At 42.4% G+C, this 27,267-nt stretch overlaps 1 protein-coding gene across 1 annotated transcript in view; it reads left to right on the top strand.

The window, feature by feature from the left end:
* Positions 1-26,682, top strand: part of LOC107744819 (prickle-like protein 2) — a 40,226-nt gene extending 13,544 nt beyond the window's left edge. Inside the window, exons 4-8 of the mRNA XM_016558640.1 lie at positions 5,072-5,209; positions 5,783-5,986; positions 6,151-6,337; positions 24,493-25,422; positions 25,591-26,682. Of these exons, the coding sequence (XP_016414126.1) occupies positions 5,072-5,209; positions 5,783-5,986; positions 6,151-6,337; positions 24,493-25,422; positions 25,591-26,492 (2,361 nt within the window). The 3' untranslated portion in view covers positions 26,493-26,682. The remainder of the gene's footprint in view (positions 1-5,071; positions 5,210-5,782; positions 5,987-6,150; positions 6,338-24,492; positions 25,423-25,590) is intronic.
* Positions 26,683-27,267: the final 585 nt, after the last annotated feature.

The following is a 27,267-nucleotide window of genomic DNA, read 5'->3' as shown; positions in this document are numbered from 1 at the left end:
AAGGTTACTAATGACTTGTTACTTGCTGCGGACTCTGGCTGCCTGTCAATTTTGATTCTTCTTGATCTCAGCGCGGCCTTTGACACGGTTGATCATTCTCTTTTACTCTCTCGGATGGAATCTGTGTTTGGTATTACAGAGACTGCATTAAATTGGTTCAAGTCTTACCTCTCAGACCGCAGGCAGTTTGTCTCCATGGGTGGATACAAGTCTAAAATTTTGGGTACCACAGGGATCACTTCTGAGTCCCTTATTCTTCTGTATGTATATTTTCCCTCTTGGTCATCTCCTTAGATCTCTTGGTCTTAACTATCACTACAATGCAGATGACACCCAGGTGTACATTCACTCAAAACCGGGTGACTATCCAGCTGTTGCTTTCCTGGAACATTGCATCTCTGAGATAAAAATATGGATGTCTCAAAATTTGCTTTGCTTTAACAGTGATAAGACAGAGGTTATGCTTATTGGCTCAACCCACCAACTACGTAAAGCTGGACATTTAACACTTACTGTGGATGTTTCCGTCTTGGAATTTCAAACAAAATGAAAGAACTTGGGGGTGATATTTGACGCTCATTTAACATTTGACCCCCATGTTCAGAACACTGTTAAAACGTCATTTTTCATCTCAGAAATATTGCACGAATACGCCCCATGCTGTCCTTTACTGTGGCCGAAAATATATATATCGATATCTGCAACGTTTTGCTTGCAGGTGTTTCAAAGACTACCCTAAATAAACTGCAGTATGTCCAAAACTCAGCTGCTAGAATCTTGACAGGGACCAGAACTAGGGAGCACATCACTCCAATTTTGGAATCCCTACACTGGCTCCCTGTTAGGTTTCGTATTGACTTCAAAATTCTCATGCTTATGTATAACGCCTTGCATGGTTTGGCACCTCATTATCTATCAAAACTTCTGACTGTTTACTCTCCTAGGTGTGTTCTCTGTCCCTCTGATTCTGGCCTTTTGACTGTTCCCTCAACTCGTCTACGCTCTATGGGTGACCGGGCATTTTCCTCCCTTGCTCTAAAACTCTGGAACTCTCTCCCCTACAATATTAGACATGCGTGTTTGGGGGGGGGGGGGGGGGGTTGTTTTTCTCTTACATTGTTTTTTTTATGTGTTTTTATTGCTAACTCTCTACTTTATTTTTTCTTTTAAATTTGTATCCTCTTAAGTGTAAAGTGCTTTGAGAATTAACTTTTAAAGGCGCTTTAAAAATTTTATCATTATAAGTACAGTCAGGCTCTTGCCCACTGGGCAACGGAATGCTCAACTAAACCTACTAATAGGTAAGGATCATCGGCTCAACCCAAGGCCTACACCCTGGGCTAAAGAGAACCTAATTGGGGAGGTCTAAAAGACCACAGAAACCCATGAGTTCACCAGAACAAAGGCCAAGTAGGGCCCTTATCTCCTGACTTTCAACAGGAGAGGCCCATGGGCGGGAGGGGGCCCTACTACCCAGTATTGAAAGTCAGTGGTACAGAATGAAGGCCCCAGGTGCACTGGAAGATATAGCTAAGGTTAGCAAGAACATTAGCGATAACAGTATCCTTGGTAATGAAATGGATCTTACTCACCCACCACAGGTGGCCCTCAGGAGCACGAGGGGAGTACAGTCAACCTAGCCCCAGAGAGCATGGTATGCTCTACCAAACCCACTCACGTGTAAAAGAGCACCAGCTCAGTTCAGGGCCAAGGACCAAGGAGGCTCGCAAACCTAGACTTGAGAAACAGGAGGAGCCTAATTGAGAAGGCCTAGTAGCAGGCCATACAGCCCAAGAGGTCCCCAGGTTGGGGCAGGTCCCAACACATGGGGCCTACAACCCCCGACTCTTAGACAGAGGAGGCTCACAGAGAGCCATACAAACCTGAAATGAAAGAAAAGGCACACAGCATAGGCTCAGCATGTATATGTCATATACATGCAGTATAATGTTGCTAACTGATGAGGACATTAAATGAGTCATATGTGTCCTAACAACTGCAGATTAGATATCCACAACATACAATTTCTTATGTATAAGGAATTAGAAACATCAGGAAATTACTGTCAGTTCCCTTCCATGCTTCACCTATAAATCCTGCAAATAGTCTGATTAATTGCCTCGTCAACAGCGGGACTCGAACAGCAGGCAATAGGCAGAGAATTCTCACTGCAATCACAACGCGTAGGATGCATTCAGCTCCCACGGGAGCTAACCACGCTTCGTTCAAGTGCTAGATTTCCTCAGAAATCAAGCTAGAAAAGAAACCGCTCACGCGAATGCATCGCTATGAGTTTGGTTAACTCCCACAAGAGGCAAACGCACTCATGCAAATGCTGTCTACAATCTCAGGTAAATGGTGAAGCACTCAACCTTGCAGTATTCCTGCAAATGCATCACAATGAGCAGAATCTGCCTCCTTGTGAGTCGAACATGTTCAATTCATGCTTATCCACAAGAAATGAGCGCAATGAATGCAATGAGCGCATTCAACTCCCTCAAGAGCTGAACGCGCCTGCTTCTCACCCACACACACAACACATAAGACGCGTGAAACCACGGGTATCAGAGCAAAGCCTCTGACGAGAGAACATGCACTCCTAGTCGTGCTTAGCTGCTAACATAGACAAATGGCAGTGAAGACGAGCAGTGGCGGTTCTACACTGAATTACACCCTGAGCGAGACCCCCTTCGAGCGCCCGCCACAAAAGTCTGCACAAACAGTTATATTTTATTATAACAACATAAGTGAAAGAGAAAATTATATTTCTCAATTGCACAAATCCTTCATTAGAACATTTGAAAAACACACTTAAGACAATCCAGTTATTTAACTATTGCAATTACAACAGGAAACACACTTTTTAAGGTGCACAATCTCCACCTCCAGCCTCGCGGCGGCGGCGCAGAGTATTTTTTATTTTTTTTTTAACTGCTCGTGCCGCCCCCCATGTATTATGAAAAAATGCCGCCCCGGGCGGCTGCTTGGTTCGCCCGTGCCAAAAACCGCTACTGAAGACGAGGAAGAGGATGACATATTCTCCTGGTGCTCTTTCATACTGTGGTTGCACCAGTAGTGATGTCACAGGCTGTCGCCCGGCCAATGTTATTGCTGTGTTTAGTTTCCCATAGCGACCGCTAGAGGATGCGGTTCGAGTTCCCTCGAAAAAGAATCACATTTTAATTAGTGCTGTCAAACGATTAATTGTTTAAATATATTTTGAAAATATTTACATGTATTTACATGCATATATGTATATTCATACAATTCATATTATTTATAAATATATGTAACATATAAACATATTTTTCTTAAATATATACATGTGTGTGTATTTATAAATACATAATAAATATACACAGTACACACACATGTATTCTGTAAAAAAAAAACTTTTATTTTGAATGCGATTAATCGCAATTAATCGTTTGACAGCATTAATTTTAATATATTTATATTGTCATAAATTCACATTGAATCTCCAAATTAATGTATAAACAACATAAAGATGGTATATTTTAAATATGTGTTTAATGGCATCTTTTTACTTACTTTACTACAATAATACCGTATTGACCCGAATATAAGACAATGTTTTTTTCTTGGAAATACATCTGAAAAAACGCGGTCGTCTTATATTCAGGGTCTAGACTTTGACATGTCAATAATACACCCACAACAATAGATGGCGCCAAATACGCATAAAACGAGTGTGCCATGAAATACGTAATGTAATGCGTGTTGTAAAGATCGCGAGTAAAAACAAAAGAAAAAGAAAACCTTACAGCTGCATGAGTCGTGACTGTCACGTTAGCCTGATGGGACCAAACTCCCATCAGGTTAAAACGAGTTAAAACGTAATACAGTACCCAGATTTGAAGACTACAGTAAGATTTAACTTCTACTGTTAATAAGATTTTGGTAGGCTACTATTAGATGGATAGCCTAAATGTCCTAATTCAGATGGGCTACCTGTTTTTTTTTTTTTTTTATGGTATATCAAAAAGTGTATATTTTTTAAATGTGATTGTTGGTACATTTTACCAGTTTTTACCATACTTTCAAAACAAAAATTAAAATAGGAAAAATATGCAATATGAAAATAATTGAAGACAAAATGTGTTTTACTGAGAAAAAAACAAGATTTGGTTTTTAAAAAGCCTTTTTCCAAAAGGTACATCTGGAAAAAGGGGGTCGTCTTATAATCAGGGTCGTCTTATATTCGGGCCAATACGGTAATAGACTACTAAGTAAAAATATACCAATACTGACTGCTACTGATGTCTCTATTAAATGCATTTTTTCCTTCGATTTTTAGCCATTATTTTACAGCCATTCAACATTATAGTATAATTGAAGGACATTATTTAAACATTTAATAGGCTTAGAAAAATGTAACAACTTTTCATTTAAGTGAACTTAATCCTCACATAAACATATAAATAGTATATGCATAAAATATAAATTCAATATTTAATTGAATCTTTATTTAAGCTACAAAAGTGAATCAGCGAGCAAAGCACTGAGCTATTTCTCTTTTTCTTTTGTTCTTTGATTTACATCAATTACACAGACTGCAGCAGGTTTTACTTTAAAAGCAGTGCTGTCTCTTTAAAACCTGACATGCATCTGGCACACATCTGATTTTCTCCCAACTCTTTACAGTCATTTAGCACTTTTTAGCTAATTTAAGACTTACATAATTTTGTGTGTTATTGTCCATTGGAGCGTGAAAAAGATGGTTTCTTGATGGTTCTACACCTAATTCTTCACCTTAATTCTTAATACTTTTGCAGTTAACATGTGTCTTTTCTTCTCCACCTGTTTTTTATCTAACCCCGCTGACCCAATGAGCACTTTGCTGTCCAATGGTCATGTCATAACTTTGCAATTTCTGTATTACATTAGTTTTGAATATTTCTCATGGGGATTTAATAATTTTTGACTTATTAGTCACAGGTGTTTGTTCATCAGCATTTTATAACACCACTGAATGAATCTCATCAAGTAAAAATTTACAGTAGTTGATCCTTGATGAAGCTTACTTACTAATGATGTGTACTGATGTCAGGTTCGTTACTGTACCTCACTGGATGAAGAAGAAAAGCGGGAATTAAAGATCTTCAGTAACCAGCGAAAGCGAGACAATCTAGGCAGAGGCACTGTCCGACCTCTACCCCTCACTGTAACTGGAGCTATATGTGAACAGGTACATATACGAGTACTAAATAACACCACATATACCTTACCCTAACCTGGCACACATTTATGACAATGCAAACAGTATTCATCTTTTAGTGGAGATGCAAGCTTCCATTTCTAACCCTCGTCATCTCACTGATAGTCACTATGTGGCCACCACCAGTAAAGTTAAACATTGACTGATCGACCAGTGAATTACTTTTCTGGACTAGTGAACAGGATTAGAAAAAATGAATTGCCATGCAAACCCTAGATGTAGTAAAAATGTTTCAGTATATTTTTCAGTAATGATTAAACATGGCATGTTACGCAGAGAGGCTGCCAAATGACATCCTGTCCTTCTCACACAGTGTGGAGACCAGATCAACGGTGGTGACATTGCAGTGTTTGCCTCACGGGTTGGCCATGGCCTGTGTTGGCACCCTCACTGTTTCGTGTGCTGTGTGTGTTCTGAGTTATTGGTAGATCTCATCTACTTCTACCTGGATGGCAAGATCTACTGTGGCCGCCACCATGCTGAACGACTCAAGCCACGTTGCTCAGAGAGGCTGCCAAATGACATCCTGTCCTTCTCACACAGTGTGGAGACCAGATCAACGGTGGTGACATTGCAGTGTTTGCCTCACGGGTTGGCCATGGCCTGTGTTGGCACCCTCGCTGTTTCGTGTGCTGTGTGTGTTCTGAGTTATTGGTAGATCTCATCTACTTCTACCTTGATGGCAAGATCTACTGTGGCCGCCACCATGCTGAACTACTCAAGCCACGTTGCTCAGCATGTGATGAGGTAAGCCAACAGTGTAAAGTACAAGCATCTGTTCACTGGCTGAAATCAACCTTGATCCCGTTAGCATGCCTACACATTTCCTGTAGGTTACCTTTGACAAGCCAGTACCCAGAAGCCTTGCTTCAGAATATAAAACGCCTTACTTAATTTGTATCTTTTTGTAGATTATTTTTGCAGATGAGTGCACAGAAGCAGAGGGGCAGCACTGGCACATGATACATTTCTGCTGTTATGAGTGTGAGGCCCCACTAGGAGGTCAGCGTTACATCATGCGTGAGGGACATCCTCACTGCTGCAACTGCTTTGAGTCACTTTATGCAGAATACTGTGACTCTTGTGGAGAGCACATAGGTAAGGAAGGACCTCCATGAATCTTGTTTTCTTTCTTCCCTCATTACAGTACAACAGCTTCTGGGTTTTGCTTTTATTCAGGTAGAATAATAAAAATGATCCCACAAATGAGTGCTGCAAATCAGCACTGCATGCAGCAAAATGAACAAATATATTATACATGTGTTTTCTAAGATCACAGTAGATTACGCACATACCCACATATCTTATGGGTATCTATAAATGAATGGATGCACATACATGAATGCACAGCCATTTGCATTTCTAATCTCCATGACATGAATCTGCTGTTGTGTTTCCTTAGACTGCTATTTTTGACTTTTATTCACAAACTTAAGCTGTTTGATCATTTTTACTCAAAGAGCTCTAAATTACACTAAATTAGCCTTAAATTACAGATTACACTTACAAGTATGGTTGGACTGCATTTGTGTCAGAGAGTCACCCCACATCTGAATATGTCTACTTCCCTACTATATAGTAGAATAAAAGCAATTCATGAATAATGCAATAAAATATTGCAATAAAAGCATGCTAAATAAGTAGTTTGTCTGAATTCGCACTATTCATAAAACATTCGGTGAAAACTGCCCAGATGATGCATTTTACAATAATATGTGTAGGACGAGAGAGGACGCTGGCGTTTTTTGTTCGCCGCTTCTCCGTTGTAACAGTTTCTTTGTTTTAATAGTTTTAACAGTTTTTTTTTTTTTTTTTTGCAAGGATTGTTTTAAATTGCATTTCATCAAATTGAGTTTATCTCATAAAGGCACTGCAAAAATATTAACTGTTAACTGTGTATCTATTTTTGGTCCATATGTGATACCTCACTTGCTTGGGTGTGTTTGAAAAGTGCTAGGGACAAAAACTAACAATAATTTTATTATGTAAAACAATAATTGACCACAGGTTTAATTGATAATTGAGCATTTTTGTTTTATTTATGAAGCTAGTTTAGATGTGCATTTAAAAACAAAAAACAGCAAAAAGCACACCTTAAGCCCTGTTTCCACCGCAGGAACTTTCTCCAGGAACTAGGAAATTTATTCTTGAACAGATGGCGCTGTATTAAGCAATATATAAAATGTCTTTCTGTTGCTCATGAAAATGTTTCTGAAACGTCTGTGTATTTGACAAATATTGCATGTTATTCACTTCATCTGTGACAGAGTATGCAAACACCGCGAGTGCGTCACTACCGGGAGCAGAAAGTGTCCGACTTTCTCAGCTTTCAATTCCGCCCCAACTGCAAGCGGCTACTCTCGTCGATCGGTCTGCGCAGCGCTGCATGAAGTCAAACACACCTATTGTATTTTAACCAGCATATATTTGCATATTTTTAAAAAATATTACTGTTATTGTGTAATGAAATGTAGTTTAAAAAGTATTTCAGGCAAGAATGTAGTAGTTTAAAACTCAAATCTGCCGTTTATTTATAAAAATAGTGCGTCTATGAAAATGTGCGTCGCTTTATTTCGGAGACGTGAGCTCAATGCGATCAGTGGGCGCTCAGGGCTCATGTATCTCAACGAGAGCAGCCTCAACTCGGCTAGTCCTTCTGACATTTGCCCCTGGCTCTGATGTCTCTGTAGTGGTTAAACATAAGATATAATTTGTTTTGGGTAAATCTAACAGGTAATCTTTGGTCTTTATTCTATTAATCTATTAATAAGTTAAAATGAAAATGGAAAGAGGCAATACTGTTTGATATCATATTTCGTCTTATTGTAAATACAGTGAGGAAAATTGCAGCCAAGGCGAGCTGACTGACGTAATCAAGTACGCTGCTGTTCCATTTGCAGAATTACCGGACTTGCGTGGTCCCGTCCGCGGGAGTTCACACTCCCGAGTCGAACTTGCGAAGTCTGAACTACAGAGGCTGCAAGTCCGAAATTTGCATACTTGGTATTGAGAAACGCGTGCAGACCAGACTATCACCAGACTATTTGCCTATTCTTCTCGGTACTTTAGACCACGATGGAAACGCAGACAGCAACAGGTCTGGGGGGAAAAAAGTTCCTGGGACAAATTGTTCCAGGTAATTTTGGTGGAAAAGCTGATTTAGACTGTCTTGATTGTCAGAATTCAGCATCCATGTGGTATTTTATAAATATTTTCTATTATCATATTATTATTATTATAGGTGTGTTATTATATTATTAGAAGTTTTAAAAGTGCTATTTGCAGTTGGGAACAATAATATTTGTTTTAAAAAAAAATGTTAGTACAAAATTTTGATAGTGCTAAAGTAAATTATTCTGAATTGGGACTAGCTGTAGTGCAATATAGCCCCTATAGCCTCATCACTATTAGTCCAGAAATAAAGTCCACTTGAAGGAGTGAATGAAAATGTGTGAGTGGATTTAGATACTTAATTTGCTGGAAATACTGCATTTTCACAGTGCATGGGTGTTCTCTAGTCCATGCTAGATGACTGTCCCTTCAAATAGTGCACTATATAAGGGTACGGGGGCAATTTCGGATACAGCTTGAGTGTATACCAGTTGTGTCCATTGTTATATCACATCATGCTGCAATAGCTTGTGGTTGTCCACATTGAATGCATCAAATCAAGTTGGCAGAAGTAACACAAGCCCATTTACTATCTGAGAATGTTTTTATCAGACCGTTCATCTTTAGGAATTTCAGAAGGCAAATTAATCCTGTTACATTTCCTACAATCAAAGAGTACTAGAACATAATATTTTGGTTATGTATGAAACCCTGTTTCCCTGAGTAGGGTACGAGATGCTGCATCAGAAGCTAATGCTATGTAAACACTCTCCAGGTGTGATGATTGTATGAAGCCTGTATAGAATTGGCTGATGGCACTAGTACCGCCCTCTGAGGTATTGCATTATTTGTGCAAAAAAAAAAAAACACTTCTGGAACACTATACCCCAAAGCCATAAGGGGCTTTCACACCAGAGGAACCATTTCATAGTTCCTAGAACTACTGACGAAAGTTCCTGCTTTTTGGTGAGTTCGCACCGCAGGAACTAGGAACATATTTAGTTCTAGGAACTTCGTTTGGGGGAACTAATTTAGCTCCTACTTCAGAGTAGGGTCTAAAACAGTTCTACCAGTGACGCAGTGTACGCTGATTGGCCAAACGCATACAAAACACTGGCTACCTGGGATTTTTAAAAAGCCATGTAAACATATTTACTCCACAAACATTGAAAACAGTGATAACGGCATTTACCTGTTATCTACAGCGTTGTTCTTTTCTCAGGTTTGATGATATGTAACACTACAAGTTGTCATAGGAGATTTAGTCAGATTTTCATGAACTTTCAATCGCGTAAACTATGCGTTTACATAACATCTCCGTTATCATGAAACCCATGATACACAACAAAAACAGCTCTGATCATGGCGTCCTCCATTTACCGGATGTTGATGTTTGTAAATGCCGCAAATAAAGACTTCACTATCGGCCACTTCAGAGTTCCTGGAAAATGGCTTAAGGGAGAAATTGGTTCTCTAGGAACGATCCTGCTGGTTAGTTCCTAGAACTAAGTTCCTAGAACTATGCGGTGCGAAAGCCCTGTTTAGTGAGCCAGTGAGCCTCCCCAAATGAACACTATAAACTGATGCAGCAGCAATCAGTGCTGTGTAAACTTATGTGTAGCTGGGGCAGCGCCCTCCGAAGAACACCGCTAAAAATGGCAGTATTGAACAACAGGGCAGTGGATCCAGTTTGCACTCTTAACTGGATCCAGATTGCACTCTTCACCATGACACAAATAGCTGCCACTTAAAAGCATAGAGTCCCCTAGTAGAGAGAGCTCTTAAAGGGGTCATCGGATGCTAAATTCACTTTTACATGTTGTTTTAACATAAATGTGTGTTGGCAGTGTGTGTACACATCACATCCACCCTATAATGATACAAATTTACCCAGTGTTTTTTTTAAATCCCCCAACATAATAACCCCTTTCTCAAAGCAAGCCGTTCTCAGATGCTTGGCCCCTCCCACAATAGTTGATTGAAATTGGTGTTTTACCTTAGACCCGCCCTTAGTGAACTAGAAAGAGTTCGCCAAGAGTTCGTAGACAAGAATGTCTCCTAAGCAATTGAGGTGTTCGGTTGTTGGATGTACAGTAATAATGATCATAGCAGTCGTCATTTACTCCCGACATCTGAGCCGCTGAAGATGCAGTGGATTACATTTGTTTTTGAAGGGAATGTGCCCCCTGATTTCTACCTAAATGCATTTGTTCGCACTCATCATTCGTGATCCAGCTTCACCCACAGAGGTAGTGAGTATAAGGGTTAGGGTTAGGGTTAGGGTTTTTTTTATGAATCTTGCAAATTGCCTTTCCTAATAATGTGCTAGTTAGCAAGTACCGTGGCTAAATGCAGCTAAAGTTTACAGTACGGCTCGTCACCCACAGAAGAGAGGGGTGGGGTGAGCAGAGGGACATGCATCAAAATGGGTCGCTGTGAAAGTAGCTGGTTTTGACAAGGTAAAAAAGGTGTTGTTTTACACTACCATTGAGAAATTTTAACCAAAGTATGTTATAGACCAGGGGTGCCCAATAGCTTGATAAGTCAATAACTTAAAACTAAAATATAATATATTCACTAATGTTATGACTAATTTGAAAAAATAAGTAATATGTAAATAATGTAAAAATATATATAAATAAATAACAGCACCACCTCTCTACACATTCTGTGATATTCTGTGTTTCGGAGCAGCAAACCGTTTCTCATCGCGCTGTGTGAAATACAGACTGAAAGGCGGCTCAAAACCACTGTATGAGCATACGATATGAAAACTACAGCTCTCGGCTGGATAAAAGAAGCCAGTGTCACACTAGTAGCCTAAAGTTTTGATGGACGATGATTGTAATCAAGGTAAAGATGATTACAGTAACATACAGGATCATGCATTAGGCGTGCATTGTGTCCGTTATAATTGATGCGCAAACGAACCGTGTATATGTGTGCTCTCGGCGCACTGATCACTATAACATCATATTTCTGCTTGAATACAGCTCAGTATATTCACGTAGTTGAATACAGCGAGTGTTTTATAATGGAGGCTCGTGTGTTTTAGAGAAGTTTGTGAGGATCAGTGGTGTTTATGTACATATGGGCATCAGACGCTCCAAACAGCTTGTTCTGACAGAGGAACTATTCACTGTGACGTCGAGCCGCCTTCAGAACGCTGAGTTCAGAATGGTTTCATTTTTCATTTGTATTTTTTGTGTTAGTGATTCTGAATGGACCTGTATAGTAGTTTATTTGCAGTCCTTTGGCATCTCCCTGTGGTATTGTTTGGTATGGCAGGTTGACTTGTGCTTATGTTAAAATTACTGTATAATTGAGCTTTACATACTTTTAAGTTGTATAGAATATCTGCAGTGACATTTTTGCAAAGCATGTTAGCAAAAAAGAACATGGAATGTTTAAATCTATCTTGAATTTGATTTGTTTAAAAAAATTACATGTAATTGAAAAGTAATAACAAATACAAAGGTTTTAGTGAACAGAAACGTTTGGGCTTGCAGTACTGATTTGGAGAGGAGGGGGTCTTGGATAAAAAAAGGTTCAGAACCACTGCTTTAGGTAAATGCAGGCACAGTTCTACAGGGGTACTAAGAATTGAAAATTGTTTTATTATTATTGTTTTTTTATTTAAAATTAAATTAATGCAATATAATGATACATCCCAACAAGCTTTTTTATTTATTTATTTTATATGTATTTTATTATTTATTTATTTTTCAATTGGTAAATCTCTGTGAGTTTCTCATTTGAAAAGTAGATCCCCACACAATAAAGTGTGGCCATACCTGTTATAAACTTTTCATTAAGACCCTAAAGAATCACATCAACTTGAAAAAGGGCATCCGATGACCACTTTAAATTCAAAATGGTCTCCGTAATCTGACATAAGCTCCTGTTTTAGAGTGAAAAGACAGAAATGCATTTTGACATGCATACAACCACTTCTATATGTACCTTCAGGCCTTGGACAAACCTTGCATTTCTAAGGGGAGGGGTTCTGATCTCATCGTCATACAGTCTGTCTGGAATGACATGAAGAAACAGAACAAACTGAGACAGACTAAATCCAGAGGAACTGTGGCAACATCTCCAAGATGCTTCAAGAAACCTACCTGCAAAGCTATCTGAAAAACGCTATCTCTCGGGTGGGGATACACACGATTTGTGTGTTGTCTGTTTGGGAGCGGAGCATGCACGGGCAGCCCTCGAGCCCATCTCAGACCTCACCCACTAGATCCACGGCTCCCTCTCAGGGATCGGAAGCCCACCACACGGTTTCTTCCGTGAGAGAGAGAGCTAGGCGCTTCATCTATCTTCCTCCGAGGAGATTGATGTAATGAGCGTCGACACGGAGGAGACTGCGGACTCGTCACCTCAGTCCCTCGCATATGAGGAGCTAGTTGAAGTTGTGACTCGCGCTGTAGACAAACTCAACATCGATTGGCTAGCCGAGAAACAGGACACTCGTCCCAAAAGCAAACTGGACGACCGTTTCTTTAAAGCTAGATCGCAACCTTCACGTCGGGGCCTTCCATTTTTCCCCGATCTCCATGCCGAGGTGTCAAGATCGTCGGAGAAACTGTATTCATCCCGACTCTCCAGCCCTACAGTCAAGAACTACTGTAACATCGTGGGGCTGAATGAGAAGGGTCATGGGGCGATGTCGGCGGTGGAGCAGACGCTCGCGAGTTATCTCTCCCCGTCCTCAGCATCGTCCCTGAAGGCCCCGAAGCTTCCCACCAGGCCAGTAAAGCTAACATCTAACCTGGTTGGGAAAGCTTATATGGCGGCAGGTCAGGCCGGTGTATGTCTGCACACTATGGCGGTGTTGCAGGCATACCAGGCCAACCTGATAAAAGAACTGGATGAAAGGGAGGAAGAGGAATCTGACGTAGTCATCGAACTATGTCGGGCCACGGATCTGTCGCTTCGGGCCACTAAAGAGACAGCCAGAGCCATCAGCCGTTTAATGGCAGCATTGGTGGCCACGGAGAGGCATCTGTGTTTGAATCTGTCCGAATTACAAGACAAGGACAGATTCTTCCTTCTGGATGCCCTGCTATCAGCGGCGCACTAGACACTATCGTTGAGATGTTTCAGGAGGCGAAGAAGCAGGCGGCGGTATTCCAGTGCTTCCTTCCTCGCCGTTCCCAGGTCTTTGGGACTGCTGAGTGAGAGCAGTCCCAGCTGTCCAGCTCCTCATATCGCCAGACCCAGAAACAGAGTGTTGCGACCCGCCTGACGACGGTATGGCACGGGAAAGCTCGTCCCATCAGATGAGGATGCAAGAGCAGTCAGGTTAGTCGTTCCCTGCCGGTCATCCGCTTCAGGGCACCGAAGTGGCTCCTCTAGTGACACCAGAGGCGAGTTTCGAGAGACTGGTTCCCTTAGTAGACTTTCTGACAGCGTGGAAACTTCTGCCAAATGTCCAACAATGGGTCCTGCACACTGTAGAGAGAGGTTACAGAATTCAGTTTGGTTCTCGTCCACCTCGCTTCAACGTGGTTATTCCTACATTAGTGGGCCCAGAGCAGGCTCTGGTATTGGAATAGGAAGTAGAAACTCTCTTGAGGAAAGAGGTCATAGAACATGTTCCTCCTCTCTCTCTCGAGAGAGAGAATCTGGGTTCTACAACCATTACTTCATCGTTCCGAAGAAGGATGGGGGTTGCGTCCGATTATAGATCTGCGTCTATTGAACCGCGCTATCAAATGGTTTCGGTTCAAGATGCTTACTATCAAACAGATTGTGTCTCAAATCAGGTAAGAGGACTGGTTTGTCACGATAGATCTCAAGGATTTATACTTCCATGTATCCATACTTTCTCAACACAGGTCCCTGAGGTTTGCTTTCGGGGGCGAAGAATACCAGTATCGGGTTCTTCCGTTCGGCCTGTCACTCTCACCCCGCACTTTCACCAAGTGTGTGGATGCTGCCCTGGCTCCGAGGGCATCCACATTCTGAATTGCATCGACGACTGGCTGATTCTAGCTCAGTGAGAGCAGAAGGCGGCTCGACATCGAAATGTTGTCCTCGCACATATGAAAGATCTGTGGTTACAGCTAAACGCTAAGAAAAGTGTGCTTTCTCCACTACAGAGAACCACTTATCTGGGCGTAGTATGGGATTCGACAACGATGCAGGCACAGTTGTCTCCTGCTCGTATCGAAGTGATTTTCACAGCCGTGAGGGGAGTGAGAGAAGGCCAGTCACTCACTGTCAAACAGTTTCAGAGACTATTGGGTCTGATGGCAGCTGCGTCCAACATGATACCTTTTGGCCTGCTGTACATGAGACCCTTGCACAGGACCATGGGGTTTTCCCCGAAGGGGAACCCGCTTCGCACAATAAAAGTCATGCGGTGATGCTTACGTGCCTTAGACATGTGGAAGAAACCTTGGTTCCTATCTCAAGGCCCGTCGCTGGGGGCTCCTTGTCGTCGTGTAACGCTAACGATGGACGCCTCCCTCACGGGTTGGGGTGCAGTCATGAGTGGCCGCTCTGCCCAAGGTCTGTGAGAAGGCCATCATCTCATCATGGCACATAATGAGCCTGAGGGGGCACAGCTCATAGAATCCAGTCTCTCAACTGAGGTTGTTGAGACCATACTCCAGTCCAGAGCTCCCGCCACGAGGAAACTGTATGCTTTGAAGTGGAAACTTTTCACTTCTTGGTGCGGACAGCGACTGCAAGACCAGTCAACTGCCCAGTTGGTTCAGTTCTTTTTTGTTGTTGTTATTTTTATGGGCTTTTTATGCCTTTTTATTGAGATAGGGCAGTAGAGAGATGACAGGAAAGCACTGGGAGGAGAGAGGGGATCGGCAAAGGAGCCTCTTTTCCTCTTTACGCTGATTTACCTCTCTATTTTTTTCTTGTTTCTTGGCTTACTCTTTACCCTTTACTCTTTACGTATATATATTCATTTACTTATTTCATTATGACTAAAATCTGGATGGCACTTTTAACAAATGTATTTTTTTTTGCAAAGTTTATACATAATATAAATAGGGCTGAAATTTAAATAATATAAATATTAATATACTGTATTATATTAATTTAAATAAATTCATTAATTAAATAAATTCATTAAAGTTACTATAGGCGCTTTCGCACCGCATAGTTTTAATAACTTAGTTCTAGCAACTAGCCAGCAGGGTCGTTCCTAGTGAACCAATTTCTCCCTTGAGCCGTTTTCTTGATTGCATTCACACCGGCAGCAGGAGCTCTAAAGCAGCAGATAGTGACGTCTTTATTTGCGGCATTTACAAACATCTACAACCGGTGAATGAAGGACGCTGTGATTAGAGCAGTTTTTGATGTTTGTAGATGGTTTTGTGATAATGGAGATGGAAAGTAAACACACAATTTACACGATTAAAAGAGCACGAAAATCTGACTAAATCTCCTATGACAACTTGCAATGTTATCATCGAGGCTGATAAAAGAACACAACACTGCAGACAACAGGTAAATGCCGTTATCGCTGTTTTCCATGTTTGTGGAGTAAATATGTTTACATGGCTTTTTAAAAATGCCTGGTAGCCGGTGTTTCGTATGCGTTTGCCCAATCAGTGTACACTTACATCACTGGTAGTTCCTATAGAACTGTTTTAGACCCCACTCTGAAGTAGAAGCTAATTTATTTCCCCCAAATGAAGTTCCTAGAACTAAATACGTACCTAGTTCCTATGGTGCGAACACGCCAACAAGCGGGAACTTCCGCCAATAGTTCTAGGAACTATGGAATGGTTCATCCGGTGCGAAAGCGCCTTTCATGTAAGAACTGTCATGTATGGGGAATGACCGGTGTCTGAAGAGTGAGTCTAATCATGACAATGAACTTGAACTTGACACTTGCAGGTGGCAGCCTTTGATGTCATACTGGTGTGACCGTAAGTATATAAGGGCACCTGTGCAAAATGTCATCCTCTTTCTTGTCTTCCGGAGACTGTCTGTTTCAGCATGTGTCTAATAGGCAATAAGAACTGTGGCTAGCACTAACATTAAATAATTTAGGAGGTGTGCTCTTCTGTGTCAGGGTTTCCTGAAACCTGATGACACACATGAGATGCGTTATGTGCCTGGGTGAGGAGCATGCATGCTCAGTCCTTGAGGGGGCTGTTTGTGTACATTGCAAACATTTTCTATGAAGAAACCTTGCTTTCATCTGTCCCTTTTCTTGGGAGAATTGGGACAGCCATCTGTGCCTTGCGGTTCAGGACCTGCTGCAGCTGAGGCCAGTAGAAGACTGCTTTTGTGCAGTTCACAGGTGGAGCTCGTCGACAAGTTTGAGAGAAGTATGAGTATTTCTTAGTCGGCAGAGGCAGGAGGAGGCTGCAGAGTTCGACAATGTCTCTGAGCACTCGCAGTCAGTCTGCCCCACATATGACAAGCTGTTGGATGTTATGTCTTGCACCATGGAAAAATTAGATCTGCCGTGGAAGCGCGAGAAGTGTGAACCCCCTCGTGGTCTCCTCAATGAATGCTTTTTGTCAGGACATAACCGCCCGGCTCATACGAGTCTTCCCTTTGCTCAGATATTCACACTGAGGGGCGGAGATCTTGGTGAAAGCCATATTCTGCCCGCATTGATTTCTCACAGGCAAATTATGCTGATGTGAAGGGGATGGAGGAGAATTGTTATGTGTCGATGTCTACAATTGAAGAGACGCTGGCTAGCTATCTCTCGGATGGTAAGGCATCCGCATTGAAGACACCGTCTCTGCCAACTAAGCAGCTGCACATTACATCGCGGCTGAATGGCAGAGAATTTGCGGCAGCGTATCAGGCTGGGGCGGCTTTGCACACGATAGCTGTGTTGCAAGTCTACCAGACTGTTTTTTTTTTTTTTTTAATTGAAAATCTTATGTACTTTGATATACAGTATAAAAACGTTGTTTTTGTTAATATATGAGCATTTGTGATGTAAATGTAATTATTTTAAATGTTATTAGTTTACATTTTGTCTACTAATTAATTATTGGCTGGTGACCTGGATGTCATTATCTTCACCTGTGCATGATTTTCACCTATTTATATTGTTCTCCACTGTTAAGAATTTTGACAAATGCTACTTGTTTTGCCAAAACTTTGGTAGGTAATAAAAGATACTTAAGTGAGTGTGCAGGGTTTTTTTTTTTTTTTAGGTAGGTCTTTGGACATACTTTTACACCTTGTCCTCAAACTGGCAGCATGCTTCTATTCCATCATCTACCTTATTGATGGTTTGGTGCTAGAGGCTGGGTGTGAATGCGTTGTTTATGTGAACAGCAAACTATGTAGTAGGCTCTTCAAGAGCCTCCTTGGTTACTGTTTGCTATGTTTAGACCTCTACTTGTTTCAGAGATTTGTCTTCATTGAGGCCTCCGCTCTCTTCAAGCCTCCTTGTAAGATGTCCTGAGTGTGCAGGGTAGTTAGGTCTCATCTCAAACTAGAGAGTCATGATACTGTGACCTCCGCTTCTAGAGCTTGGCTGAGTAGTTTAAGTTGCTAAGCTCTTTGAGCCTCCTGGGCTATTACAAGCATTGCTAGGCCTTTTCTGGCTATAGTGAGTTATTTTGGTATCTGCTTCACAGAGCTCCTATACGAGAGCTATTGTGGATTGTAGGCTCTCTGTGAACCTCCTTGCAAAATGTCCTGAGTTTGGGGTGTGGTTAGGTTGGTGGTGGTGGTTAGGTTGTCATGTGAAACCTCCTCTCCTAGAGCTCGGTCAGTAGATAGCTAAGTTAATGTGTCATCTCACCAGACACATTATCCCTCTCTCCAGCATCTCCACTTCTAAGCTTCTCACAGAAAATGGAGGAACTGGTTTATGCTGGGACCAAACTTTCCCACTCTTTTGCTGCAAGCCCCCAAATACCAACTAAAAAACGGCGGGCCCCACAACCACCAAAGCCTGTGGGCCCAGCTGGATGTGGCGGAAGACGAAACTTGAAATCCACTATAGCATATATAAAGATAGCCTTCGTGCTTTCAATGTGGAACTAGGCAAAGCTAGACAGTCATTCTTCTCAAACCTTATAAACAGTAACTTAAATAACACTCGCACTCTTTTTGCTACTGCTGAGAGACTGACAAACCCCCCAAGTCAGATTGCCAGTGAAATGCTCTCTGACAGCAAATGCAATGAGTTTGCTTCCTTCTTTTCTGAGAAGATCAATAATATCAGGAAGGCGATTAGCACATCCCCAAATTATGCAAAGGTCAGACAGATTCGACCGCAATACCAAAAAAAAGATACTATGTCTGCTTTTGAAGAAATTGATAGCAAAATTTTGGAAGAAATAGTACAGCACCTTAAATCATCAACCTGCTATCTTGACACACTTCCCACATATTTTTTCAAAAGGGTGCTTAACTGTTTGGAAGCAGATCTCTTAGAAGTGGTGAACGCCTCACTTCTTTCTGGGACTTTTCCAGACTCCCTGAAAACTGCAGTTGTTAAACCCCTTCTGAAAAAGAGAAATCTTGATAACACCATATTGAGCAACTACAGACCAATATCAAATCTTCCTTTTATAGGAAAGATTATTGAAAAGGTAGTCTTTAATCAGCTGAACAAATACTTAAACTCAAATGGATACCTGGACAATTTTCAATCTGGTTTCCGACCGCATCACAGCACAGAGACAGCGCTCATTAAGATAATAAATGATATTCGCTTAACTCATCTGTTTAGCTGTGCATTTATTGAATGAGCACTGTGCGATGTCCGAACTGATTGCACTATATTTTATGTATAATCGTTTTCTATTCTTAGCCGTTTTAAATTCATTTTAAACCTCTTAAATCAATTTTTAAATCATTTTCAAAGTTTTAAATTCCTTGTTTTATTGTTGTGATTATTATAAAAAAAAAAATTTCATTTCTTTTATGTAAAGCACTTTTAATTACCATTGTGTATGAAATGTGCTATATAAATAAACTTGCCTTGCCTTGGCTAAGTTGTCAGGCTTTCTTTGAAGCCTCATTGGCTTCTGCCAGTGTTGTTTGGCCTCCTCTCACTATAGAGTGTTGTCTTTATCGAGGCCTCTGCTCCTCAGAGCTCTGCTAGTATAGCAACTGTGAGTTGTAGGTTGCTGTCTTGAGTGCTGGACATAGTTAGGTCTCCTCTCAATTTACTAGGTTCTCTATGAGCCTCCTTTCAAGATACCCTGAGCGTGGGGCATTGTTAGGTCTCCTCTCGACTTGGAGAGTAGTACAAACTGAGGCCTCCACTCCAAAAGCTTGGCTAGACAGTAGTTTGCTAGGTTGTATGCTTCCAGGGAGCCTCCTTAGGCATTGACACTAGTGTGGAGTGTTGGCAGGGCTTCTCTCATTTCAAGCATTGTTGTTTTGAGTTTATAACTCTTTTTCTGAACAGATATTCTTAGGCTCTCTGGAGCCTCCTTGGATGCCAGCCTGAATCAAACATCGATGGCTTCCTCTCTCAAGAGTCACTCTTTGAGTCCTCTGTTCTTTAAGAAGCTTCGGTCTTTGAAACATTGCTGGTGTGCACCTCAGGAATGAGGAATCCTTTGAGTCTTTGACTTAGTTGAGCCATTAAGGCACTTGTACCTTCATTATGGCAGTGTGGGTATCACATTCTCCATAGGACCCTCAAGAGGATGCAGCTTGAGTTCCCATTTGAAAGAGAACCATGGTTACATGCATAACCTGAAATGTTTTATACAGTAAATCCCATCTGGCCAACTTTCAGGGAATACTAGGGTCAGCATGTACTGTAATGTTACTTAATTATAAAATGTATATTCTAGTGCATTGATTTAATGAAGTTGTATTGGAATCATGTTAATATAGAAGTATGTCAGCATATTTTATTAGTATGTGTATTTATTTTATTTGTGCTGTCTACTTTGCTAGTAATTACTGTTATCATCCAGCAAATTTAATAAGGCTAGTTAGCTAGCCAACATTAGCATAAGCTATCACATAAATGCACTCAATATACAGTATCATGCAAAGAGAAGGGATTATTTCAAATTATAGTCTTGATGTAGCCAGATTGCGTTTCCAGACGAGGGGGCCTTCGACTCGCCTCACACCGGTAATTTTAATTACCTTATCTGTCCTTAATTAATTTAATTACTTTAGGATACCCTATTGTTAATCTTACCTTATCATGTTAAGTCTCTTGTACAATATATATACAGCTTTGCCGACGCTCACTCACTTCACTATGGGGTGTGTGCACGATCACTAGGAATGGGTATCGTTTTTTTTTTTTTCGATACCGGTGCCAAATCGATACTTTTAAAACGGTTCCAGTGCCTAAACGGTGCCTGAACCGATACTTATTAAAAATAAATAAATACATAAAAATTCCCCCCAAAAATGATGGATTGGCGGGGTTCGTGGGCGGGGCTTCACCTAACAGTATACGTAGCAAGGTAGTTTTTTTTTTTTTTGTGCTTATTTTGTTATTATAGTAAATAAAAAGAAAACAAGTAGAAAGAAAAGAAAAATAATAGGGAATGCTAGTGTTAGAGGGTCATTTTTAAATAAAAACAAAACAATTCAATAGAACAGAAAAAGAACAGATAATGCTAGTGTTAGAAGGTCATTATTTATAATAAATAAAAATAAAATAAGTGGAAAGAATAGAGAAAGAATAGAGAATGCTAGTGTTAGAGGCTTTTTTTTCTTTATAAATAAAGCAAGTAGTTAGAATAGAAATAGAATAGAGAGTTCTAGAGTTAGAGGGTCAAATGAAGATGAAAGAGATGTGTTCCCCTTCAGGAACTCGAGCTGCGTCGAAACGCTACGGGAACGCCTCCAGCGTGACCACGCTCTGAATCACATGTGTAATCAGTCCAATGGATGGGCGAGACGTCATGGGCGGGGTGATGAAGCGACCAGGAAGCATAAAAGCACGTGCGGTGAAACCGGCGTCAGCTTTCTGTCATTCAGCAAGCGCTCTGTGTGTGTCAGTCTTATTTGGTGTTGTCTGTCCATTATCACTCTTTATTTTACCAATATGAGTGTAGACAAGCATACGGCGAGAGCCGGCAGCATCTCAGGCTGTGTGTTCTTCCCTGCCCGCGCTACATTTTGGGTGGGGATACACACAGTTTGTGTGTTGTCTGCTTGGGAGCAAAACACGCAGAGTCAGCTGACTGTCCGCATTGCGAGCGTTTGTCACTGCGTATGCTTGCTCTCCGAGGGCTCTCTTTAAGGAGGGAGTCTTCACCGGCGTTTCTCGCTGCGCCGGCCCCGCTTTCACCGAGGTGGAGCGGCGGCTGTGCTCGTGGGTTTCGCATATGAATCCGGTGGAGGGAATGTAGAGGGGAGAGTCCCTATCTTCTTCCTTAACCACCAGATCCAGAGGGCTCGACGCTCTGCCTGTCTATCTCCGAGGAGGTTGATGAGGGCGTCGATGAGCTGGCCAGTTGCACAAGCATCAGTTACACAAGCATATTATGCCTAATATTATAATGAGCAGCTTTACTGTGGAGTGGAGCTGTTTTACAGTCGCACAAGCATTATTTCAATACTATTATGAAACAAAAAGAAAAAGACTCGCGCAGTCAGCACCGAGTTCTTCCTTTGGCCTTGCACTCTCACCCCACACTTTCACGACTCAGCCACATCGACGATTGGTTGATATTATATTTTATATTGTAGGCACGTATGTCTCCTGCTCGGATCGAGTCGATCCTCATCGCAAGAGTGAGAGAAGGCCGGTCACTCACTGTCAAGCAGTTCCAGACTGCTGGGTCTGATGGCAGCCACGTCCAACGTGGTTACTTTTGGCCTGCTGTACATGAGACCCCTACTTTGGTGGCTTAAGACCAAGGGGTTCTCCTCGAGGAGAAACCCGCTTCGCATGCTCAAGGTCATGCGGCGGTGCCTACGTGCCTTAGACATGTGAAGGAAACCTTGGTTCTTATGTCAGGGCCTGGTGCTGGGAGCTCCTGGTCGCCGCATATGCTAGCGACGGATGCATCTTTCACCGGTTGGGAGCGGTCATGAGTGGCCGCTCGGCCCGTGGCCTGTGGAGCGGCCGCCATCCCACGTGGCGCATAAGTTAACACTTCCTCCCAGGAATAAGAGATCGCTATGTGTTGGTGCGCACCGACAACACAGCAGTGGTCTTTTAAATTCTGTATGTGGGGGCAGACATCCTGTCGAGGCAGGGACCGAGGCCCGAGGAATAGATGCCTCACCCCGAGGGGTGAAGCAGACTTGGTACTTCTCAGAAATGGGCTTTATGTACTTCTCAGAAATATACTTAAAACGACATTTAAGTATACTTGACTTATACTTAGAAAAAGTCTAAATATATTTTATCTATAATTGTGCTCCAAGAATCCGTGTTTTCATTGTTATACTGTAGAGGGCGCTAGTACACATCTTCAGTACAGAATTTCCAAAAAACACAATTGAAGAAGAAACCGAAACAACAGATACTTCCACATGTATTCTGATTCTAACACAATCATCACGTAATTTAGATATATTTTTGAGATGGAAAAATGCAGATTTACAAATGCTAGAAACATGGTTTTCTAAGGAAAGATTGCTATCATATAGCACACCTAGGCCGAGGTTGTTGAGACCATCCTCCATCCAGAGCTCCCTCTATGAGGAAACTGTACTTCTTGGTGCGGATACCGCCAGCTTGACCCAGCTAACTGCCCATTTGGTACAGTTCTGGAGTTCCTGGATTCCTGCACGGTGCGAGGCCGAGGCCTCCGGCCAAAGAAGCTTATGCTAAGTGGTGGATCAGGATGCTATTCCATAGCCTTGAGCCCTCTGATCTCCCCTCTCCTTCGGGGGTCAAGGCTCACTCCTCCAGAAGTTGGCCTTCGGGATGGCGGGCCCCGCCTACTTTAGCCATTTCTGGCTCCCTTTTCTCTCGCCTTAGTTGTGCTCTTCCTCACTAGGCAGGGATTTGCAAGTCTGGCGGCATGGGCATTCTTGTTCCCATAGCGTTTCGACGCAGCTCGAGTTCCTGAAGGGGAACATCTCCAGGTTACGTATGTAACCATGGTTCCCCGAAGGGAACGAGACGCTGCATCTCAGGGCCATACTTCCGGCATCCCTGCCAGCGCTTGCTTCACTCCTAGAAGCTCACGCCAGTTTCACCGCATGTGCTTTTATGCTTCCTGGTCGCTACGTCACCCCGCCCGTGATGTCTCGCCCATCCATTGGACTGATTACACATGTAATTCAGAGTGTGGTCACGCTGGAGACGTTCCCAAAGCGTTTCGACGCAGCGTCTCGTTCCCTTCGGGGAACCATGGTTACATACGTAACCTGGAGACGTTTTCAGCCATTTCTTGAAAATATTAAGGATTCAGCTGCTTGGATTGAGTTGGGCAGGTCATTCCACCAGGAGGGAACAGTTAATGTAGAAATCCATGAAAGTTTTATCATAGGTATAATGCAAAATGTTTCAATACAAGCATTGTTTTTTAATAATAAAAAAAACAAGCAGATAAAATTAGAAGTAGCATTAGAATAGAGAGTGCTAGAGTTAAAGGGTCAAATTAAGATGTGAGAGATGTGTTTTCAGCCGTTTCTTGAAAATATTAGGGACTCCGCTGCTTTGATTGAGCTGGGCAGGTCATTCCATCAGGATGGAACAGTTAATGTAGAAGTCCATGAAAGTTTTATCATAGGTAGAATGCAAAATGTTTCAATACAAGCATTTCAGTCAAATGTAATTTATGAAATATTTAAAACCTTTTACCCACTTGGGAAAATCAACCCATGGCAACAGTTTAAAAGTAGCCCAATTCTGTGGAAAAAACGCGGACTTGGCAACCCTGCATCCAACAAGAGCTGCAAGAGTCTGATTTGACTGATCACAGGTCTAGAATAAGGAGAGATGACTGACAAGACCATTCTGGAGTATACGCTCAACAGATCCTGAGCTCATTGACAAATATCTGATCTTGTAAGATGTGCTCCCTTTACACAGAGTGCGTGTGATCGCGAAATCGAAAGTGAAAGTAAACAGCACAAACGCAAAACTAATCTTTGTGGAAAAAAATGTGAATGAATGTGAAAATGTGAATTGAGATTCATCCCAGTACTGTTTTTTTTTTCTCACACTACATTTAAAGTCATCATCAGCCAAGAAGAATTTTATGTGATGTATAATGTCATTTTTATGTAATGTGTTTTAGGTATAGACCAAGGTCAGATGGCATATGAAGGTCAACACTGGCATGCCACTGAAGAGTGCTTCAGCTGTGCTCATTGCAATCAGTCTTTGCTGGGTCGTCCCTTCCTGCCGAAACAAGGTTTGATCTACTGTTCCCGTCTCTGCAGCCAAGGGGATGAACCTGAGTTGTCAGACTCTTCGGACTCTGCTTTCCAGAGTGCCCGTTCCTGTCAGTCACGCCACAGTACTCAGATTGGCAAGGATGGGACAAAAGGCAAAGGTGTACGACAAACATCATCTGGCCCTACACCATTGGTTGGTGATGCAGAGCCTCTAGCTGTTCAAATGGATTTGCTGAGCATCTCCAACCCAGCTCCCAGCCGTACACCCCACCGCACACCAACGAGAACCCCAAGTAGAACCCCAAGTCGGTCTCCAAGTCTGAACCGTGAGCAGTCAGTTTGGGTAAACAGGGATAAGCCTTATTCCTATGAGTCTCAACAAAGAGATTCCTCCACATCTTCAAATCCCCATCAGCTACGAAGTCAATGTAGCATGCGTAGCGCTTACCCTCCTTCTCCCAATCAGCCACCAAAGATAGTGAGCAGTCCAGAATCTTGGTCCAAAGAACAACCTGGGGGTAATTCCAAAAAGCCTCCAGTCATGGCTACTCTGAGGGGCCACTCTTTCAATGATAACTGGATGCACCATGGCCAGGAACCTGAATTTCATGCTCCTAAGCTCAAAACACAAATGAGCTTCAATGAAGTACCAAGCCGTAATTCTGGATTTTTGTACAAACGCAGTGTAAGCATGCAAGGCTTTCCCCGAGAGATGCGTCCTCCATTGCTGAGGAGCAGGCACCAATTTGTGCCAAGGTTTGGTGAACTTACGCCACTAGAACAAACACCAAGAGGTTCTGCTGACTCACTGGCCCTTCCCTACACTACAGGTATGCATAAATTCAGTTAGACTGGTACATACAGTATATCATGATACGTCATATCATTACCTGACAGAAGTATGTTCAAAACAAGACATTAATTGGTTTATTCAAACTGTCACACATTTCATGTAGTATAACTATTTCTGATCTCTGTCCATTGTTTGTTTTCAGCAGGAAACTCTTTAGATGGGACCAACAGGCGTCAGGAGCACTTCTCTCGATTTTCTATGCCTGACCTGAGTAAAGACTCTGGGGTAAATGTGTCTGATAAAGGCACCATGGGTACATTAAACTCATCAATGCAGTTCCGCAGCACTGAATCCCTGAGCTCTGTCCCAAGACCTCTTGCTGAAATTGGCATGCCTGTCAGAGTAAGGTACCCTCCTCCACTATACTGGGATTCACCTAGAGGTTTAAGTTTTGAGGATCCAGTCAAAGGTCGCATTGGTCTTGCAGGAAGCATGTCATGTATGCAGGAAGGTAATGCCCAAGCAATGACACCACGGCCAAGACGCACTCAGACACAAGACTCACCCAGACAGCAGCGCCAACGTCAACGTCACCACCGCAAAGGCCACAAAGGTCACAAATATCCCTCCCGCCCCCGCCGCTCTCGGTCAGACAATGCCCTGCATTTAGCCACAGACAATCAGAGTTTCCCTGGGGACCCCATTCAGAGATTTCACAATGACTTTGAGCGACCATCCTCGTCAAGAGTGTCACGCAATCTCTTTGGAGCAAATTATGGGTATCGAGAACAATTCTTTGGGCCTTGTCCTCGAACCACCTCTGACCTCAACTTGCAGGATCCTGGAGGTCCACAGATTGGACAGTATATGGGTAGGTATGGAGAAACAGTTGAGGATGAAGATCAGTTTTGCTCAACCTGTTCCTCTTCATCAGAGGTGTCAGAGGATGATGGTTACCTTCTGGGTGAAGTCATTCCACGGCCAGTGCAGCTGCGATACTTTGACAACGAGGAATTACGACATCGTTATAGTCCTACAGTGATGGGTGGTCACACTCAACTACACACACGCAAACGGCGGAAGAGCAAGAACTGCTTCATATCATAAGCAAATGGTAATGTGAGTATCTGAGTATGTGTATGTGAGAGTGGGTATAAAGTATATAACAGAAGTTAATACAGTGAGTACAAACAGATATGCAGATAGATACAACCCATAGGTTTAAAATTGAAAAAAGTTCTTATGTTCACAGGTTATTTTATAACCATGTTCATGCAATTAGGTTCATTGGAAAAATCAGTTCCCTTCCGAGGGAACTTTGAACTGCATCCTCTAGAGGTCGCTTTGGGGGAACGCCTTCGGGGAGACCGGTGTCTAAAGCATACATCTAAACACGACAATAACATTGGCTGGCGACAGCCTATGACGTCATTACCGGCGTGACCACAGTATAAAAGGGCGCTGGGAGAACACATCATCCTCTTCTTCGTCTTCACTGACTGTATGTTTATGTTAGCATTAAACTAAGCACATCTAGGAGTGCATGTTCCCTTCGCCAGAGGCTTTGCTCTGATATCCGCAGTTTCACACGGCTCGCGTGTTGTGTGTGTGGTGAAGAGCAAGCGTGTTCAGCTCTCGAGGGACTTGGATGTGCTCTGCCATCTGAGAAATAGGCATGAATTGAATGCGCTCGACTCACGAAGAGACGGCTTGTGCTCATTGTCATGCATTCGCGGGACTACTGAGGGGGAGTGAGTACTTCACCGTTTACCCGAGTTTGTATATAGCGTTTGCACGAGTGCCTTCGCCTCTCGTAGGATTAGCGATGCATTCGCGGCAGCGGTTTCCGTTCTCTCTTGATTTCTGAGGTAATGGCTCCCGT

Source organism: Sinocyclocheilus rhinocerous, unplaced genomic scaffold, assembly GCF_001515625.1.
Source record: "Sinocyclocheilus rhinocerous isolate Xijiao unplaced genomic scaffold, SAMN03320098_v1.1 scaffold378, whole genome shotgun sequence".
Lineage (NCBI taxonomy): Eukaryota > Metazoa > Chordata > Actinopteri > Cypriniformes > Cyprinidae > Sinocyclocheilus > Sinocyclocheilus rhinocerous.
The sequence above is the reverse complement of the archived record's forward strand: the minus strand, read 5'-3'. Positions and strand labels throughout refer to the sequence as shown.